At 40.0% G+C, this 20,633-nt stretch overlaps 1 protein-coding gene across 2 annotated transcripts in view; it reads right to left on the bottom strand.

Moving 5' to 3' along the window:
- The window catches only part of PDK3 (pyruvate dehydrogenase kinase 3), a 61,627-nt gene that overhangs the window by 22,129 nt on the left and 18,865 nt on the right, over nucleotides 1-20,633 (bottom strand). For both annotated transcript variants that reach the window (XM_019757052.2, XM_019757053.2), the window contains exons 2-5: nucleotides 16,531-16,672; nucleotides 12,921-12,992; nucleotides 9,058-9,242; nucleotides 7,240-7,329 (exon numbers count right to left, since the gene is read on the bottom strand). In XM_019757052.2, the coding sequence (XP_019612611.1) occupies nucleotides 7,240-7,329; nucleotides 9,058-9,242; nucleotides 12,921-12,992; nucleotides 16,531-16,672 (489 nt within the window). The remainder of the gene's footprint in view (nucleotides 1-7,239; nucleotides 7,330-9,057; nucleotides 9,243-12,920; nucleotides 12,993-16,530; nucleotides 16,673-20,633) is intronic.

Raw genomic sequence — 20,633 nt, 5'->3', positions numbered from 1 at the left:
AAACGTGAAGGTACCAAGGTCCCTAACTTAACTTAGGTCTAGGATACCCATAAAGACCATATGGTCTAGAAAACCATAAAGCTCAAGTTTAAGAAGTCACTGCCAGAACAAGGTAACATAAATGACTATAACGCATTACAAAGTCACAGACACATTGCTTTTCAGAACCTTTTCAAGTTACAAAGCAACGCTAATAACGAATGTCTATCATCACCCTTCTATCTGAAACCCATCCCGAATGGGAACCAGCAGGGCTTTTTTTTTTTTTTTAAAGTACTGGACCTTCTCCCACCACCAAACCATGAGCAACTGGAAAAGAGGGCAACAAAACATCTAATGTAAGGGTAACCAATCTACAGACTGACCAGAATCCTAAAACATGTGGTCATGGACAAAAAGATAGGCTGAGCCCATTAAATTCCTCTTTTGAGAATTGAGGATGGAGACACTCAGGCAGGCAAAAGACGAAAGGATACACTGAGAGTGATGATGATCTAGAAGGCCTGGAGTGGTATTGTCCAAAACGAGTCCAACAGTCTACAGACAAGGGACCTGCATGGTTCTTGCAATAAATCTGTTTCTGAGCTAGCACGTGGGTCTGTTACTTGCAACCTGAAGAGCCCTAAGTGAGAACACAAGACATTATTTCTGAACCAAAATAATGACATACTCTCAGGATACCATTTATATGTTATTACGCTAAGCAATAATAGCATCTGGGAACAACACAGGCAAGCTAACATTGCTGTGAGAGCTGACTTTTGTACCACGTATTTAAGTTGGTACCTTAAAAATGATCTTACCACAGGATTTCCCATTTTATTTTCTGGATTCTTACAAAGAAAGGAGGGAAAGGGTCACAATGGAAGGCTCGTTCCAGAGGATAAAAGAAACTACTTTACAACAGTAATTCTAGCATTCACCACCACGAGTCTGTAATTTGCAGATGTGTAAAGGTAGATATTAATGTGCTAAATAAGCAGCAAGGAGGCATGCTTCAGTGTTTGGTACATTCAATTAATGTTATGCAAGATGCACCCCACTTTTACACATTTATACAACTGTCTAGTCAAAAATAAAAATATTGCCCCTACCCTTCTACATAAAAGTTTTCTATAGTCTGTCTCAAGAGATCTAAGTATGGAATCATTGTTAATTCATTAAGGCTTCCTAAGGCTGTAAAACACACATGTGAACGCATATATAGGCAAGCACACTCATGCATGCATGCATAAGCAAGCGTGCGTGCACACATGCGTGCGCGCAACACACGAGACATCTGGGCTGGACATGTGACTACGCTTAAACCATGCAGATCTTCACAGCTGAGAAAGTCAATAGAGCTGTCATTAAAACCCAGAAACTCAACTCCCTCCACATCAAGCTTCCTAAAACAAAAGGAAAAATTATTAGAGAGCAAAATGCCAAGTTAGAAGATTAAATCTCAGAGGATACGAGGAGAAAGTAAAAAGCCAGTGAAGAAATATCAACTGCTCTAAAAAGAGGAAGGGAGTGGTTAAAACTTTGCTAAGAGGCAAAGGAAACTGACATGTGTTTCTTTCTCTCCTTGACAGCACTTAGGGGTATTGGGAAGAAGAGCTGGTGAGGCCTGGGCCCTGAGACCTTCTGAGTGTTGCTGCTACATACAGCCCTTGGGGGTGGAGACCCAGTGCCTTTTTGCTAGAAGACGCAGAGAAAGAAGACTTCCAGGCCTTTTGACTATTGGGGCTCTCTGCCTTGTTTGTCCTGTCTTATTTTGAGCCAGAAAGAACATCTGCTCGGGTATTCTGACACGCAGAGAATGAAGAGTAGGACCCATGGGGAATGAAACAGAAAGCTGACTGCTCAGTCAGAATGGCTATCATCAACAAGACAAATAGTAACAAATGTTGGAGAGGCTGTGGAGAAAAAGGAACCCTCATACACTGTTGGTGGGAATGCAGACTGGTGCAGCCGCTATGGAAGGCAGCGTGGAGGGTCCTCAAAAAATTATGAATAGAATTACCATATAACCCAGCAATCCCTCTCCTGGATATCTACCCAAAAAATCTGAAAACATTTATCCATAAAGACACGTGTGCTCCAATGGTCATTGCAGCTTTTTTTACGGTGGCCAAGACATGGAAACAATCAAAATGTCCTTCGATAGATGAATGGATAAAGAAGTTGTGGTATATGTACACAATGGAATACTATTCAGTGGTAAGAAAAGATGAAACAGGACCATCTGTGACAACATGGATGGATCTTGAGAGTATAATGCTGAGCGAAATAAGTCAGACAGAAAAAGCAGAGAATCATATGATTTCACTGATATGTGGTATATAAACCAAAAACAACAAAAGAACTAGACAAACAAATGAGAAACAAAAACTCATAGACACAGACAACAGTTTAGTGGTTACCAGAGGGTAAGGGGGAGGGGGTGGGAGATGAGGGTAAGGGGGATCAAATATATGGTGATGGAAGGAGAACTGACTCTGGGTGGTGAACACACAATGGGATTTATAGATGATGTAATACAGAATTGTATACTTGAAATCTATGTAATTTTACTAACAATTGTCACCCCAATAAATTTTAAAAAAAAGAAAAGAAAGCTGACTGTTAAGATTTGCTTTAGTCTATAGGGAGAAAAGAGACCTTCAGGTTTCCGGCTAGGTGGCCCAGCCCATTTTACCATGGTAGAAAAGGTAACTGACTTAAAGCCCTAATGAGGAATAAAGACTATATACACCTGGCTGGAAAAACCATTTGACTCTAGAGATGATGAGTACAGCAGATGAAACATAGAAAGGACTCTAGCAATACTGATAGAGAGAGAGCAGAATAGAGGCCACAACTATCAAGTACTGAATTCACCCAGGAAGGTCATGTGTGATGGGCATTAGTGCTGGACAGGGGGAAATACACAAAGACTATGGATTTCACAGAGACAAAGATTATTCTCAGTTGCATACTAATCTATAAATTTGGCATGAATTCAAATGTATAAAACAATGTTCTCACTGGGTTATGAAAACAGGTCATTCTTATTCCCTTCTCTCTTTTACCACATTTTCGAAATTTCCTTCAATGAGCACTTTTTATAATTTTGGTAATGTAGGATTAGTCCACTTAACTGACCCAAGTGGGAACAGGAGCTGGATGATTGACAAAAATGTTGCATAGAGTGGGAAATCATAAAATATCGTAAACCTAACTATCGTAAAATGCACATGTGAATATACAAATTTACTTCCTTACCAACGTTTTTATATAAGGCCAAAGCCTCTTCTTTGAATATCGATGGGTCTGGGGTCCCAGGTCATCTTTCTTAGATAAACACTGCCACATACATCTATGAATATAAGTATAATGAACTGAACGATAATTATGAAGCAATCTGAGTGCAGACTTCTTCTGATTTTTACTCAATGCTGCCCTGTAACCTAATAGTTACCTTGTTCACAGTCATTTCATTACATTTTTAAGACACTCTTCTTTATCAGGTCTTTCCAAAGCATTCAACTTGATTTTAATAGAAGTAAGGATCTTTTTTTGTACTCACGTTTCTTCAGTTTACACAACATAATAATAAATGATGTAGTCACGACAGGTGGTGTAACTGACACCAATGGATTGAGGACAAATAACTGACCCTCAGTAAACACACACCTCACCAGATGGGAGCAGCACGACATTCTAGAAAGTAAGTGTGATCCAAGTGTACTTAGTGTGCTGTGGGTGTCAGTGGGTATGATTTATGAAGGGAACAGAAAAGAGTTGATTTTATGGATGTTGCTTTTATGTGTTTACGCACTTTTTAAATCTAAAACCACCCTCCACTGTTGTTTTCCTTAAGGTTAGAGGCTATGAAGAAGTGAAAAATGTGGTTTTAAAGATGCAGTGCGGAATGCGGAGCACGCCAGTCCTTCTTCCTGATGCTCTGAGTGTGGGGGTAGGAGTGTGCGTGCACGTGTGCTGGGGAAAGTGGCATTCCGAGTGGCAGAGGGGACTGCGGGTGATTTTTGTTGGACACAGCCTCACCGGGAATCCAGGCTTTAAGTTGTGCTAAGTAAGTGGCAGGAATGAATAAATGAGAGGATGCAGTAACCTTTGTTCGCAGTGCCACAGTGTTCTCACTGGGAGAAAAGGCAAAAAGGGCAGGAGAAAGAGTGAAGAAGCTAAGAGTGAACACAGGGAGGGAGGAGAAAGGAGGGGATCTGGCCCGCGGTGGAAATCGTGACTACAAAGGACAAAGAAAGCGGCGGCTGTGGAGCAGACTGTGGGCATACACTTCTTTTCTTTCAAGTATTGACTAAACTCGTTTGCACATGAGCTTCAGCTAGTTTTTGGTACAAAACTTCTGTCCCGAAGAGTGAAGCAAAAGTGGATGAGAGTAATTGCAGACCTTTAGAACTTTACATCCCAGTTAGAGATCAAGACCAGGTAGTAGGTAATTAAGCCCAATAAGAGCGCTACAGACAGTGCTGCAAAAGCAGATTCTTTTCGCCTTAAGAGTGAAGTCCAAACAGCGTCCTCTCACACCCTCCCACAAGGCTTCTGACTCACTTTAGCTCTGCTCATCCTTCTGCTCTACCGAAGGGCTCACAGTTGCCTGGAACTCTGTCACTTATCTAGTCCTGGTTGGTGGTTAAAGACTCTCTAAAAATTAATGAAAGACTATTTGTGAAGAAACAGGGTGATAAAAATAAATGTTTTTTCAATTTATTATGAAAAAAATCCAAACATATGCAAAAGGACAGAGTATAGTACAATGAATCCTCGTGTACCCATTACTAGCTTCAAGAGTTTTCAACACATGCCTGATCTGTTTCATTGCCCTCTCTCCGTATAATTTGAAGTAAATCCCACATGTCATTTTATATCATGCGTAATATTTCAAAATACCTCTCTCGAAGCTGGGACTCCTTTAAAAAAAAATAACCACAATATTAATATCACACACAAAAAATTAGCAATATTTCTTGAATGTTAAATACCTAATTGCCTTATAAATGTCCTAAATGACTTTTAAAAATATTTTATAATTTATGCCAGAAATAAAAGTAAAGGCACCAACTTACTATATAACCAGTGGCATAAAGGAGAAGCCACACGGTTTGCACTATTGCCAAGAACTACTGCTAGCAAACTTGTCTATATCCCTGACGGGGTGCTAGCACTGCTTTGGGGGCTCTGCATATATGAACGCATTTCACCCTATCGTACAGGTGAATTACCAATAGCACCACAGCATAGATGAAGACACTGAGGCCCAAAGAGGTTACATAACATGCCCAAGGTCACCCAGCTAATTCAAGTGTCCATCAGCTGATGCATAAACAAAATGCGGTGTGTCCATACAATGAATTATTACTCAGCTATAAAAAAGGAATGAAGTACTGACACATGCAACAACATGGATGACCCTTGTAAACATTATGCTAAGTCACAGTAGCCAGACACCAAGGGCCACATATTACAGGATTCCATTTATATGAAACATCCAGAACAGCAAATCTCTAGAGACAAAGTAGATGTGTGGTTGCCTAGGGCTGGGGAGGGGAGAATGACTGCTAATGGTTAGGGAGTTTCTTTCTGGGGCGATGAAAATGTAAATTTGATTGTGGTGATAGATGCAAAACTCTGTGGACACACTGAAAACCACTGACTTGTATGTACACTTTACATGGGTGACTTGTATAGTACCTCATCAAAGCTGTTTTTAAAAAAGTAAATTATCAAAAGGTTTCAAATCTGTCAAACCAAGGAATATTTACTGACCAACTAACAGGCATATACTAAGTTCTATGTGAATTACAAAACAAGTGTAAGACATAAACCCTGACCTCAAATTGTTTACATTCAAGAGAAAAGGCACACATGAGTATATAATAATGCACTTTTGCATTGCGAATGTGCAACAGTTGGCTGCATTCTCTAAAGGCAGCCAACTATCTGAACCTGGCTTTCTGATTCATAAAATCTACTGGGCTAGGGGCTAATGAACATACAATCTATGACAGGACTGATCCTGTCCCCCTCCCCCACTGGGGGCCTGCAGAGGTCATGATCAAACTCAAGGTTATCTTGTGAGAGAGCAACCTATAGCATTCTTAGGAAACTGAGGCTAGACCTATTCACCTTATAACTGCAATAATTTGAGTAAATGTTTCCCAACTAAATAGAGGCCAGAACAGCTCGACAATCCTAGGCTGAAGTAAGGCCTGCAGGCCTGGGTCCTCCTCCCCAGGTGTAAGAATGCCCAGGGTCAACAAATAGCACAGGTTTTCCTTAGCGATGGCTGCTGAAGGTGTGGTCTGTTCCCCTCCTGGGGAGGCTGCGCACCCTTTAGACCTCTACCTCCAGCAGCAAAGGTCAATCTGCTTAAGGTGGGCTTGAGAGCTTTGCCACAGAGACTAGGCCCTCTTCTGCTTCCTTCTCACTTAGTTCCACAGTTCAGAAAATGTCTGAGCAACAAAGACCCTTGATGAAGACCAGGAGAGCTGTGGTCCTGAGTACTTTTAAGTGTGTGTTTACAGGAGGGAGAGGAGAGCCACAGTAGGAGATATAACCCTGGGAAGGGACCTTTTGGGAATCGGAGGCTCCATAGAGTGACCTTAATACTGAAGAAAACTGAAAAGGTCTGGAAACCTGGTGGATGACTTGTGACCAGGAAGGCTTTCTGGCACCAGCATCTCTCTTAAATTAATAATGAGGAAACTGCCATTCAGATTGGAATTCCCCGGGCACTAGGGACTTATGGATCTAGGGGCTCTGATCTACCCCAAGGCTACTGGGACAGTATCTAGTTCAATGTGCAGTGACCACATGAAGCCCAGGTGCCATGTAGACTCTAAAACCTGGGGTGCACATCAGAAAGATGTTTACATTTTATAAAACACGAATTCACCCCAATCTTCTAACAAGGATTTGCATTCTCTGAAATGTTCAGATAATGGTGGCAATCAAAACTTAGAATCTATTTATTTAAGCTGACAAATGTGTATGGTTTAAGCTAGAACTACAAGTAAAAGCCTAGTTAATGAAGCAGAAACTCCTATTTTGAGCATTACGAATCTTTTCCTGAACTGCCTAGAAAGACCGATACATATTCGCATCAAGTGGCTTGGGCCCAGAGTGGCCTGATGACTCAGCAAACAACTTAGCAACATCACCCTATGGCCAGGCTGCCTCAATTACACCTCAATCCTATTTGAACTATAACCACTCACACTACAGCGGTCTCCTTACCTTTCACTACATCAGCCACGTTGCAGGTGGGATCGATACTTCCGATGTGTTTAGGATGAGCAGGATTGGTGTCATCACCAAACAGAAGCGCTAAACAAACACAAAAGGGAAGGGAGAGATTACAAACAAAGCAGGCCGGGATGGCCAAGCAGAGAAATACTGAGGTTTATAAGTTTTGAAAGGATTCTGTTATTTGCAAGAATCATTTTAGCATCCACAGTGACTTAAAGTAATAGAATATATACAATGATGGGTGATCAACTATGGGACAACGAAGGAGGAAGGACATGCTTTAAGATATGCCAGTAGCAGTTAGCAGGTCCTAAAGCAGTGACACACACCAGATGTCCAACCCTTCCTTCCCGACCCATTGTGACATAGATGAAAAAATTCCTTTCGTCCTTAGCCAAGTTTACCCACCTTCTCAGTACTACTGCAGACATTTATTCCAACAATCACTAAATATTTAGAAAACACAGTCTACACCATTAGGCCAGGCTTGCAAAGTGTCTTCACTGTGAACATTTCACTCCGCCATGGAGATTATTTTCCAATACTGTATACACAAACAGTATTTGTTCAAGTTTTTTAAAAAGTACATGCAAATACTTTCATAACAACAAGATTAGCAAAATTTTACTTCTGAATAAAAGCGAAAAGGAACCCCAAAGAAAAAAGTAATCTGAATTGAAATTTTGTTTATGTATTTACTTATTAATTTATTCACTAGTATACTTACTTTAAAATCAAACAAAAATTGGGAATAATTTGGATTCCACAAAAAGAGAATGCTTAAATAAAATAGGGGAGATTTTAAGTTATAAAAAAATGACAAATGTGGGCATTAGGCTAATCAACACATAAAGTTCCAACTGATTGAGAGAAAAAACAGAAGTGTACAAGCTTAGTCAATGACCTCGAAACATGTACACAGATACATAGACACATATATTTGGGTCAGAAAGAAATTGTAGTTATCTAAGTAGTTTAGTTAAATAGCATTTAGGTGTGTGTTTTTTCCTTCAAATTTCCTATAAATTGTCATACATTTCTATTTTTAAAAAGATATACATTTAGGACCAACTCACATTTAATAGTTGTATAACATTCATTTTTCCAAATAAAATTAGTAAAATAAAGATGCAGCGTCCATTTTGTGATTCCCCAAAGAGGATGATTTAGATTCTAGACATGTGGATGCTTTTTCATAAGAATGATGAAATTGGGCAAAGAGACAATGCTGAAAATTAGCCAAAAAGTTTTTTGTGGAGAGAATTTTAGTTATTTTTTTCTTATCTGCTTATCAGCCTGGAGAGTGAACTAAAACTCTCAAGACGAGATTATGGTTTGACAATTCATTTAATCTGATTTCACTGATCACTGTGAAATAAAAGATTAATTACTCATATTGTCAGTCTGCCAATTCAATATTCCCAGCACCAATGTTTTTAAAACCAAAAGGGAAAATACCTAACATCGTAGAGAAAGAACAGAACACTCTCTGAGACACATGAAAGTATGCAGAGATGACTGCCCAGCTGCCATTAAAGCTGGACCCTCCCCGCCACCAGGAATGTAACAGCAGAGGCTTAAAAGGCAGGCAGTGGTCCCGTCTCCAATATGAATATTAGAAAAGCCTTTCAAGGATTTAACAAAGAATACTAATGAATAGTTCTTTAATAGCTAGGATTTACTTAGGAAAAAACTGAACTAGACAAAAATGCAGGTCTGTAAATTAAAAGTGAAGCAACAGAAAAAAACATTTGAGAGAAATCACCCCAGTTACCATTTCAAAACTGGAGCAAAACCCCAACTTACTGTGCTGGTTAATAAGCATGCGGAAGGAGATGCGGTTGGTATAAAACCGATCCAGAAAATACTGGATGTTACTGCTAATGAACGGATCGAACCCAAACTTCTCCTTGTATTCAATCACTCCTTGTGCCATTGTAGGAACTACATCATTGTGTCTATTTCTGACTTTAATCAGAACTTGCAGAAAACTGTGTGGGAGGAAAACAGAAGTGGTCAGTCTTTGTATCGCATGGCTGAAGCACAAACTTCCCAGCTCCATCTCTGGTCTGCCAATATTTTTATAGGTAGAGACATCATTATCATTACAGGTTACAAGGAAGAACTCATGGGAAACTAAAGTGTTACCTAACTTTTTGCTTGAAACTTTCTACGGAAATTCTTCTTTCAGAGATACAAAAAGTAAAAGGTTCTAGTGGGAAAAAAATGCTCAAATACCTTTTAAGGAATCCACTGACTTTTTGGATGAGTGATTACATTTAACTGCAGAACATTATTATGTCTTCTGACAACATGAGGACAATCCAAACAAAATTTCCAAGGATTCATTAGGGAGTCTCAAAGCAACTGCTTCCATGAATAAATAATGTCAAACTTTTGAAGATTACAATTTTGAGATAAATTTCTCACAGCAGTAAAACGTACTGATAAAATGTAGATAGAACAAAGACAATTAAAACAAACCTCCTCAAGTATTATGGTATATTTTATAAAGATGCAGAGGGAAAATACATATATTAAGAATAGTAACTAAGAAGAAAAAGACAAGGCAATGGAACCAAACAAAAAGCTCGGAACCAGGCCCAACGTTAAGTATGTGTATATAAAAATGTAGCATACTGACAGAGTGACACTGCAAGTCAGTAGGGAAACAATCAAATTAGTTGGGACAGCTGGCTAACAATTTAAGTCACATCGCAATTTCAAGCCGTAAGCCAAAAAGTGGGTTAAAAGATTTAGATTTAAAAGGTTAAATCACAGAAAAGATAAAAGAAAATCAGGTGAGTAAATATATAACCTTGGAGTAAGGAAGGCTGTCTGTCCTAAGCTTAACACCAAAGGCAGAAACCATGAAGAAACAAACGACACAACTGTGTAGAATTTCAGCAATTCTATAGGGACATACATTATAAAGTCAAAAAACAAAGTGAAAACTGGGAAAAATATATTTGCAAAAGTTACTCTCCTTAATAAAGGACAAGATGAGCACCCTAACAGAAAACTAGGCAAGGGATCTGGTGTCAATGGGAAATTTACCAGAGGAAACGCAAATGCCAAAAACTTCACCTTCACAAATAATAAAAGAAAAACAAACTAAACCAATGCAATCCTATTCTCCACTTATCAGACTGAAGAATGACCAGGGTCACCTAGAGTGTGGAAGCATAACTCATGCGTTTCGTGGGGCAATTTAACAACATATATCAAAAGCCCAAAGAATGTCATTCTACTCCCAGGAACTGATCCCAGGAAAATAATGCGACAAGGGCAACAACTGTATTTAAGAGCTGTTCTTTAGAGCACTGTTCATAGTCGCAAGAATATTACAAACCATTCTAAACCCCAATGATAGGAGGTTGAATCCCATGACTTATCTGTAGATGGACCACTATAAAACTACTAATAATGGTGTAGATCTATAATGTCAACACTGTTATGCTTGTAAAAAATATTTTATACTTACAGAAATACCAGGGGTGCCAAAAATTGTATATGCATGACTTGTATTCATCTTTTGTTATCGGTATATACTGAATATTACAATTTGAATACAGTTTTTTTCCTTTCTTAAAATGTGTATAGATTTTTTTTGGCACCCTCTGCATGTGTGCCTAGTTAAAAGTATGGATGGAAGAAAAATGTGAGCAGCAGTTGTCCCCTGGCAGTGCAGTGGAAATTTGGAGTGACTTTCTTTTTACTTGTCTGAATAGTCTTATTTTTCTCAATGATGAAGTATTTCTGTAACAAATACATACAAAGACAGTAAAGATGAATAAATCAACTCTGAACTTTGGTCATAATTACTCACAAGAAATTTTATGATGGACAATTTGTTTTTTACATAATGCTCTTTCCAGTGTATTTATCAATTAAATAGTACTAAAGTGAAACAATTTATTAGAGTTGACAAGTGCCTCAACTTATCTGAAGGGAGGACTTCCCTCAATGGCTCCATTTTCAGAATACTTCCCCAACCTCCTGGGGCTCTTCTAAACGTTATCATTATATAAACATGCTTGTCCTCCAAGCTACTTTCACTGTACATAAATGATTTCCCTGCCCATGACTCCTATATAACCTCTCACTGAACAGAAAAGTCTACTGCTATGAGTCAAATGACTCACTCACCGTTCACTCCTTCTTTTACCATAAGCATCAGGCTTCTAAAATCCCAACTATGTTAGCTAGCTGCGTGAACCTGGGCAGGTTACCGAAACTCACTGAGCGAGAGCTATTATCATTATGATCTTGTGCACACTGGATCCAGCATTTGGCAGTTTACAAAGCAGGCTCACATCCATAAATTGCATCGGACTGACAACCTGTTCCAGAAACTGAGACAGGACTCTGGGAACTACACAGCAAAAACTTATTATCATCTACTTCCCCAAATCTATATCCTAAAATTTGTCAGGCCTAATTTTTAGGATCTCAGCCAAACAAACTGTTACTGGCTAATGACTTTTGAGAAAACAAAGCTTCTGGATTTGATTCATCTAATTTTAATATCTTAAATGACAGCAAGAGCTGATAGCAAGGAAAACACTGCATCTGGGGCTCTAAGCCAATGCCTCCCTTCCACACTTCACAGATCCATTACACAAAACAAAGTAGAAAACAGGTCAGGAGTTTTTTCCCCTTTGTATTTTAATTTACAACTAAATTTGAGCTAGCTACTCATGGCTCAAACCAGCAGTTCTGGCAGTACGGTACATTGTAAAGAATAACATACAAAAGAAAAGAAAGTATGATTTACAGATCCAGTTCTGCTACTAACTAATGTTAGGATCTTGGGCAAGTCACCTCACACCTGTGACCTCAGTTTCCTTATCTGGGAATGAGAGGGCTGGGTTAAATGTCTCAAGCCAAGGTCTTGTATAACATGGTGTTTCTCTAGTTCTTTTTATGGAACACCTATATGGCAGGTGTTCAGTCTCAACAATTGTGTGGACCAGGTTTCTACTTAGAAAGAAATTCCTCAGCACAACAGGCTTGCCATATGCATTCACTCATGTGTACACGAAACAGGAAGAAAGTAATGTGAAGGGGATACTTAATTTCTCTTGGGGGGGAAAAAACACGCTCAGAGCTAAGGTTAGTGTTTTCTGGTTAAATGAAAAGCAGAAACATTTTCCATCTGTATGAGAATTTAGCAGTCTTTGGGCATAACAGCAGCAATAGAATTCAGGTTGTTATATAAAAAGCATATTCTTTTCAGTTTCTCAAAAAAAAAAAAACCATTATAGTTTTTCCGAGCTCAAATATAATGCATTGAAAATTTTTTTTAAAATTGTAAAGGACTGAGTAGATAAATTCATGTATATACAGAGGCCACTGCATTCTCAAAACGACCACTGGGTGGAACATTTACTGCAATATTTATAGTGAGTCCCCAGAAGTATAAAAGCATTAAGAATTAGATCATGAAGCATAATTTGACGTGTCAGTATTCCTTTTGCACAATGTTTAATTCTTAACTCAAATTTTTTTTTTTTTACAAAAATGCAATGTTGAGTCATTACCCATTAAGAAACCTAATGCTTTTGTCCAAATTATACTTCTTGGTTCTTAAAGATGTGAGTTCCATTTACCAAAACATTTTTTACCTAGATCTTTTCACTTTCAGGTAGGTTGGGTACCATACTTACTTATCCAAGACCTGTTGATCCTCAGGGCTCTTATTTTCATACTCCAGAAGTTCAAGGAAGCTCTGCATATACCTGAAAAAGAAGAGTTACCGTGTTAGTTGCCTACCCAACACCCATTCCTCTTTGCCCTCTTCCTCAGAGGACCCCAAATTTTTACTTGGGTACTCCTCCTATCTCTTCCCCCGCTCCCATGCAGCTCAAGTGCTTCAGGGGAAGCCGATGCTACGCAAAGCTCCTGGGTGGCCCAACTTTTCTCTGAGTAATCCTATTTCTCTCGTCACTGATTCCTAATTAGTCCGACAGTCCGGGTCTAAGCCTGTCACTGCGGTGCATAATGCTGACCACAGAGATCGGCTCAGTCGTGAGCACACTGCCTCAGCTCAGACCAGTAAGCTAAGCAAGAAGGCTTGCTGAAGTCTTTGGGAGAGAAGTCAATTTGTTCTGTGTTTGTACTGTGTGCTATGTGGATGGGAAGCCTGGAACTGCTGCAGCTATTCTGTCACCAGGAGGAAATCCAGCCTGATGATGAAACTGACACCACGAAAAGCAGGGCTTTGATAAACTCAAGAATCTCTGAATCAAACCAATACCAAAAGCTGATCCTATGGCTGGATCTTATAGTTATGCAAGCCAATTTATTAAGCCAGGTTTAGTTAGATTTTCTGCTGCTTACAAACATATCCTAATTGATACACCAAGTCTATAGTTTGATTACCCAAAAGAGTGCACATATATCATAAGAAGCACGTGTGTGACATTGAGGTGCATGCAAAGAACTTAGAAACTAGAAATAAAGAAGGTTCCTTCTCAGAATTAAACCTTAAGCCCTCAGAAACAGCTTCGGAATTAAGAATAGCTGCATGTCTCAATCAGGGCCAGTACAAGAAGTGATGTGTCCAACATAAAGATCTAGAAAACCTGCCAGGAAAATGGGATTTACTGTGACAGCTACATCCAGACAGGACCTGCTCGATCTGGTGGGGATTCAGAGATTCCAATTACTCAGAGGTCTGTGATCTCTGCTTTGGGTCTTAACACGTCCTGAAAGTATTATCCCTTATTCTAATTATGTCTAACAATTAATTACCACTAATCCTACTAGCCAGCTTTGGATAGAGGATGAGCATACTTAAGTAACTAAAAATGACTCTTAAGCACATAAATACATAGACAGAAATGATGTTTTCTGTCATTCAGCCTCACTGAACTTTGTGACAATGCATGATACTGAAGTATCGTCTTTGGGTATATTTTTTTCAAGTCTCTGGGCAGATAAGGCTATGGATTACACATTGTTAAAATCATCAGGTCAAACCACCCTGGGAGAACAGCCATGCGTGGTGATGCCCTCTGCCCTGCCACATGCCAGCATTTTAGGCGGGTATCCTGTCCTTCCCAAAGGGGATAGTTCACTGAAAGAGCCAAGTCATCAACAGAGAGGAGGCAAAGATGATGCCAAGCTTCCTAGCCCGAAAGTCAAGAGGACAAGGAGAACATGCTCTGACTGAGGTGGCGTTTACAGCCTGTTACGTGTAAGAGTTGCTTTTAAGAGAGAAAGGAAATGACAGCTAAGCACAACGCATGATCCTGAATTGGATTCCTAAATGTGGGGGGAGGGGCTACCAAAAAAAAGCACTATTAGGATAATTAATGAAATGAGAACAAGTTCTACATATTAGCAAATATTACTGGATCAATGTCAAATTCCCCAATTTGACAATCATACTGTGGTTTTCGAAGAGTTGTTCTAAGGAAATACATACTAAAGTATTTGGGGGCAAAGGGGCATGAGGTCTACCACTAACCCAATGGTTCAGGAAAAAATTAACGTGTGCGTGTATTATACATGTGTGTGCCATATATGTATGTGTGGAATATCATATATATATATATGTATATACATTCTCACAGAGAGAGTATGAGTGAGAATGACAGAACAAATGTTACCAATTCGTGAATCTGGGTGAAGGTACGCATATGGGAATTCTTGCTGCTAGCTGTGCGAACCCTTATGTCAAAACTGAATGTTTAAAAAAAAAGGGAGAAAAGACATGTATGTGTTTGGAACAGCTATGAAAGAGGAATAGCGAGGAGACACAAAAAGAACTGACATAGTATTTGAGTTTATACTTCGCCAGCAACTCACTTTGAAGCCCCTGAAGTCACTTTACATAAGTGAAAGTAAATGTTTCACTGTCACTGCCACCAAGACCAGGGGACTTGAAAGTCCTCCAGCCTGCCTAGAATCCCTACCCCAGTGGCCCCCGAGAGTGCTTATATACTTTCTGCTGGAACTCTCTAATGATGGCCTTGGAGCAAGACGAAGTCTCACGCAAACAAGTTCTTGCTGCTCTTTCTGAAACAACCTATGGATTTAGGGTAGAAAGCAACTCTGAGATGGAAGTCAGTCACCATCTCTTGGGCTCTCCTGGGTTCCAGGGCCCCTGTGCCTCCCACCGTGAGGAGCTGCTGCTGGAATAGGGACTGCTCGCTGTATCTGTAAGACCACCCAACAGAATGTTTCAGACGATTCATTCTCAGCCCTAAGAATGTACGATAATTAATATTATGGAGGTATGTCTAGTGAATGGCCATTCTCTTTCAGCAGCCTGGCCTCCACTAACCCTCTAAAATGCAAGCTAATAGTTTCATTCTCCTGGTATCTGTCCACATCACTCTCTGCCCCGAAAATGCTCTCCCTGTCCCTGTCAATTCCACCCACTCACGGAGGGGCAGTGCAAAGCCACAGCTGGCACCGCTCCCCCAGGAGTCCACAGCACCTCCTCTGTACTGACTTGAGAGCATTTTCCGCATCTAGCCTCCCAAACTCCTCCAGCTTTCTCCAGTGACTTCTACCTTGCTTTTTATAATACAGAGGAGACATGCAAATGTTTCTCGAATATACGCAAATCCCTTTCTGAAAATATACCGCCTGCTCTCACGTCCTACCACTCACCAACCTCACCCTGCTTACCTAGTAGGTAGTATACTCACAAACGCAACTTGCCCAAGTAAATCACACATGCTTTAAGTATCAGAGCTATACCGGATTGAACTTTAAGTTACACTGTTAAGATTTTTCATACTTTTCACAGGGCAAATGCAGCACAGCAGCACTGATGTTTTTCCAGTCTGAGGTCCCTTTAAAGGAGTTCATTGTTCTAAAAGAAGTACTGTCTCCGAGGAACTTCTTTAAAAAAAACAAAAGGAGCATGGCTGAGACTTGAGTGAAGCAGCATCTCCCCTCTAAAGGACTGCAGACCTGCTCACGTGGGTCGTTGCATTGCTGTTCCTTTCTGTTTGTCTGTACTTTCCCATTTGTTTTCAATCAGCAATCACTTTCATAACCAGAAAAATCAAATTTGAAAAGGCAAGGAAGTGTCTATTACCATTTAGAAGTATTTTCGTTTTAATTGTCAGATTAAATTAGCTGAGTTTCATTTAAATTGTCAATTAAAGAAAAAACAACTTTTAATTGCCTGGAAAACCCGGCTATCCCGACTGACTCATTCCTACACAAGCAGTACGTGTACTTTTAGGGAACCGGTCCCAATGCCAAATGTTCATAGCATCATGGAAACACCCACTTGAAGCCACATTATTTACTTACCAACTCTGAACCAACCCCACAGAAGGGCGGTTAAGCAAATTATCCGGCAGAAGGTTAACTTCTCTCATTGTGTTAGCCAGTCTCACAGGAAGCTCCTTTCGCAGAAACATGTATGAAGTTTTCTCGCACGCATTATCTCTCCCTATTAAGAGATGAAAGATGTTCCATGATTTATAATCTAACAGATGGAATAATAAATGTTCCCATGGTAGCACAGTTACCGGTTGGGAAGAGAAAATGAAATAATCCTGCAGCCTCTAGTTAAATTTGTATCCTCCGAAATAGCAAGTTTAAGAAAATAATTAGAATAGAAAAAGGGCATGGATTCCAAGAGGCAACCTTGAAAGCAGCTTTTTTTAAAAAAACACACAAATACATTCCCGGTGTTACCGGTAGCAACATAAAAGTGACGTGGGATCTAATCTGAATTTGTTTTGAAATAAACACTGTGGGAAAACTGCCAAGTACAAAAGTAGGAGAACATGTCAATCCACTCCTGTTCAGAGGGGTTTCCAGAAGGCAATAGATCCATTCACTCTACAACTACTCACCTACTGTGAACTGAGATTTGCTTCAAATGTGTTTCTTAAGGGACCAGAGCTCTGCCATTCAGGCAAACAGCTCCAGACCCTACCTCTGACCGAGACATAGGAACTCAGGACATGCCACAGAAACCAGCTCACAGGTGTGCTCAGAAGCAGAATGGCTACCATGGCACGTGACAGGGTAAGACACTGCTGACTACAAAGACAGAGGCCAGGGAATCTGCAGTTGATTGCCCTGAGCTGGTTGTGCATACAATTTACATAACACGGACACAGTGAGAGAAAAGGTACCTGTCACCTGAAGGAGGAAACCTGAGCCCCTTCCCAGGCTGCCATGTGAGCTGAGTAGTTTTCCAGGACTGGCCCAGCCCCCAGTCCTTCAGCCCTGCTGTAACCCGGACAATGATTGGGGGACGAAGGACATGATAGAAAGGACATGAGCTCTGGGGACAGAAATGTGCTCCAGCCCTAACTCCTCTACTTTGGGGGTGGGACATCGTTAGTAAACTTCTTAACCTCTCTGAGTTTCAGCTGCCTTAATCTGTAAAATGGGGCTGAAACTTCAGTTTTTGTAAAGACTGTGATGACATGTGCAGAGCCTGAATCAGAGTAAGTGTTCAATAAACGTTAGTCCTTCTTCTGAGCTCTGGGATACTCATGGGACCCTCCCAACTCCCTCATACTCAATAGGCCTTCCTAGGGCTCCATATGCCCCGGAGGCTGTTGGGAAATGGGCAACCTCTGGCCCAGAAAGACGGAAGCTCATCTAACAATTGTCTCCTCATTCTTCCAAATGCAATAAAGGCAGCAAATTAGAGATGCAGAAGTAAATCCAATTTTGTAACACTTCCAGCCAAGTTCTGGTTTATTCCTTCCCTCTCCCCACCAAATACGACCAGAAATAAAAGAACCCACTTTTGAAAGTCATCTGCAGAACCTTTCTTCCCCCCCCCATTGACACCTCACCCCTCTTCTCCATTTTCAAAAATGTTACAACAAAAGATTAGTCTTCAACAATCCACCCCTTACTTCCCTCATACTAAGTGAGTATACTGAGGGCCTTCAGTAAATCTTTAACTAATCAACGATTCTCTCTTTCACTTTTCCCTTAAGGGAAATACTCCAAGAAAGGAAGAAGGGTGTAATTCTCAGCAATAACCTTCCAACCTCCTACTCCATATACATTCATTTGGCCTTAGAAGAGTAACCGTTAAAATGACTCTGGTTGCACTGCTTCAGATAACATATATCATTCCTAAAATGCTTTATACAATTTTTGTAGGTGAATAATTTTAAATGCTGATATTTATAAACTCATAGTGAATCTCATTATAAAATGAAAGTCCTATTATCTAAGCTAAAATGAACGTCTACGTTTCCACATACCAGGAGAAATACTTTGCACCCTCATTAAATAGAAAGGACATTTCTTTTTAAAGCGCAAAAGAAATGTTGACATTCTCCCAGTAGGAAAGGAAGTTAGGGGGTGGGGAAGGAGAGGACGAACCTTGAGCTGTTGAACTGGAACTGGGAGTATCAGTACGAACTCAGGATTTGAAAACATTAGCTGAGTTTTGGGGGTAGAGAAAGTTTACGTGCTTAAATGCCCACGTCCACAGCATATTTGGAGCAGCAAATTAGAAGCACAGGGCTGGGGTGAAGAGGGAGGGCCATGAGAAGTGAGAGTGGGCTGGCAGGTACCAGGTGGCAAGGGTCGGTCAGGCCCACATCTATTCTGGAAACCCACAGGGCTAACTGGTTTCAGAATGTAAAGGTTTTCAGATTTCAGTAAAGTGAAAAGGAGGACGTGCACCCACTGTGTAATACGGTCATGACAGAGACACAACATAGCTGCAGTGAAATCTGCGCATTTCCACTAAGCAGCATAAAGACCACGGCCTCAAGTCATGTGGAATCACGTTTTGCCACGCAATGAGCACCAAAGGTACGAAAAACAAACTTCAACTTTTAGAGCTTTTTGGACTTCAGAACTCAGATACAAGACAGCGGTCCTGCAGAACAGTAAAACCAAGGTCACGTGCCGAAGGCACACTTGGGTTTGAATCCTGACTCGAGCAGCCACAAGCTTCATGAACGTGGGCAAGTGTCACTACAATTCTAAGCCTCAGTGTTCCTATCTATAAAATAAGAACAGTACTTGCTCGTGGACAGGAAGAATTAACATTGTTAAAATGGCCATACTACCCAAAGCAATCTACAGATTCAGTACAATCCCGATCAAAATACCAATGGCATTCTTCACAGAATGAGAAAAAATAATCTTAAATTTTATATGGAATCACAAAAGACCCCGAATAGCGACAGAAATCTTCAGAAGGAAGAACAAAATTGGCGGTATCATGCTGTATGATATCAAACTATACTACAAGGCTGTGGTAATCAAAACAGCACAGTCCTGGCATAAAAACAGGCATACAGATCAATGGAACTGAATAGAGAGCCCAGAAATAAATCTATGCCTATATGGTCTGTACCTATATGATCATGTAATGTATGACAATGGAGCAAGAATATACAATGGGGTAAAGACAGTCTATTCAATAGATGGTGCTGGGAAAACTGGACAGATACATGCAAAAAATGAAACTGGACCACCTTCTTTCTCCATATACAAGAATAAACTCAAAATGGGTTAAAGACTTAAATGTACGACCTGAAACCATAAAACTCCTAGAAGGAAATATAGGCAGTAAACTCTCTGACATTGCTCTTAGTGATTTTTTTTTTATATATGTCCTCGGGCAAGGGAAACAAAATAAAAAGTAAACGTGGTGGGACTACATCAAACTAAAAAGTTTTTGCACAGCAAAGGAAACCAAACAAAACGAAAAGACGTCCTACGGAATGAGAGAAGATATTTGCCAATGATACATCCAATAAGGGATTAATATCCAAAATGTATAAAGAACTCATACAACTTCACACCAAAAATACAAACAATCCAATTAACAAATGGGCAGAGAACCTGAATAGACATTTTTCAAAAGAGGACATACAGATGCCAAGACATATGAAAAGCTGCTCAACCTCACTAATCATCAGGGAAACGTAAATTAAAACCATAATGAGATATCACCTCACACCTGGTCAGAAAGGCATCATCAATAAATCAACAAACAATAAGTGTTGGCGAGGATGAGGAGAAAAGGGAACCCTTGTACACTGTTGGTGAGATTGCAAATTAGTGCAGCCACTATAAAAAACAGTATGCAGGTTCCTCAAAAAATTAAAAACAGAACTACCTTATGACCCAGCAATTCCACTTCTGGGTATTTACCTGAAGAAATCCAAAACACTAATTGGAAAAGATATACGCACCATGTTTATTGCAGCACTATTTACAACAGCCAAGATATGGAAGCAACCTGAGTGTCCACTGATAGACAAATGGATAAATACAATGGGATATTACTCAGCCAAAAGAATGAAATTTTATCATTTGCAACAACATGGATGGACCCAGAGATTATTATGCTAAGTGAAATAACTCAGACAGAGAAATACAAACACCATATGATCTCACTTACACGGAATCTG

The sequence above is a fragment of the Rhinolophus sinicus genome, chromosome X (genome assembly GCF_036562045.2).
Source record: "Rhinolophus sinicus isolate RSC01 chromosome X, ASM3656204v1, whole genome shotgun sequence".
Lineage (NCBI taxonomy): Eukaryota > Metazoa > Chordata > Mammalia > Chiroptera > Rhinolophidae > Rhinolophus > Rhinolophus sinicus.
The sequence above is the reverse complement of the archived record's forward strand: the minus strand, read 5'-3'. Positions and strand labels throughout refer to the sequence as shown.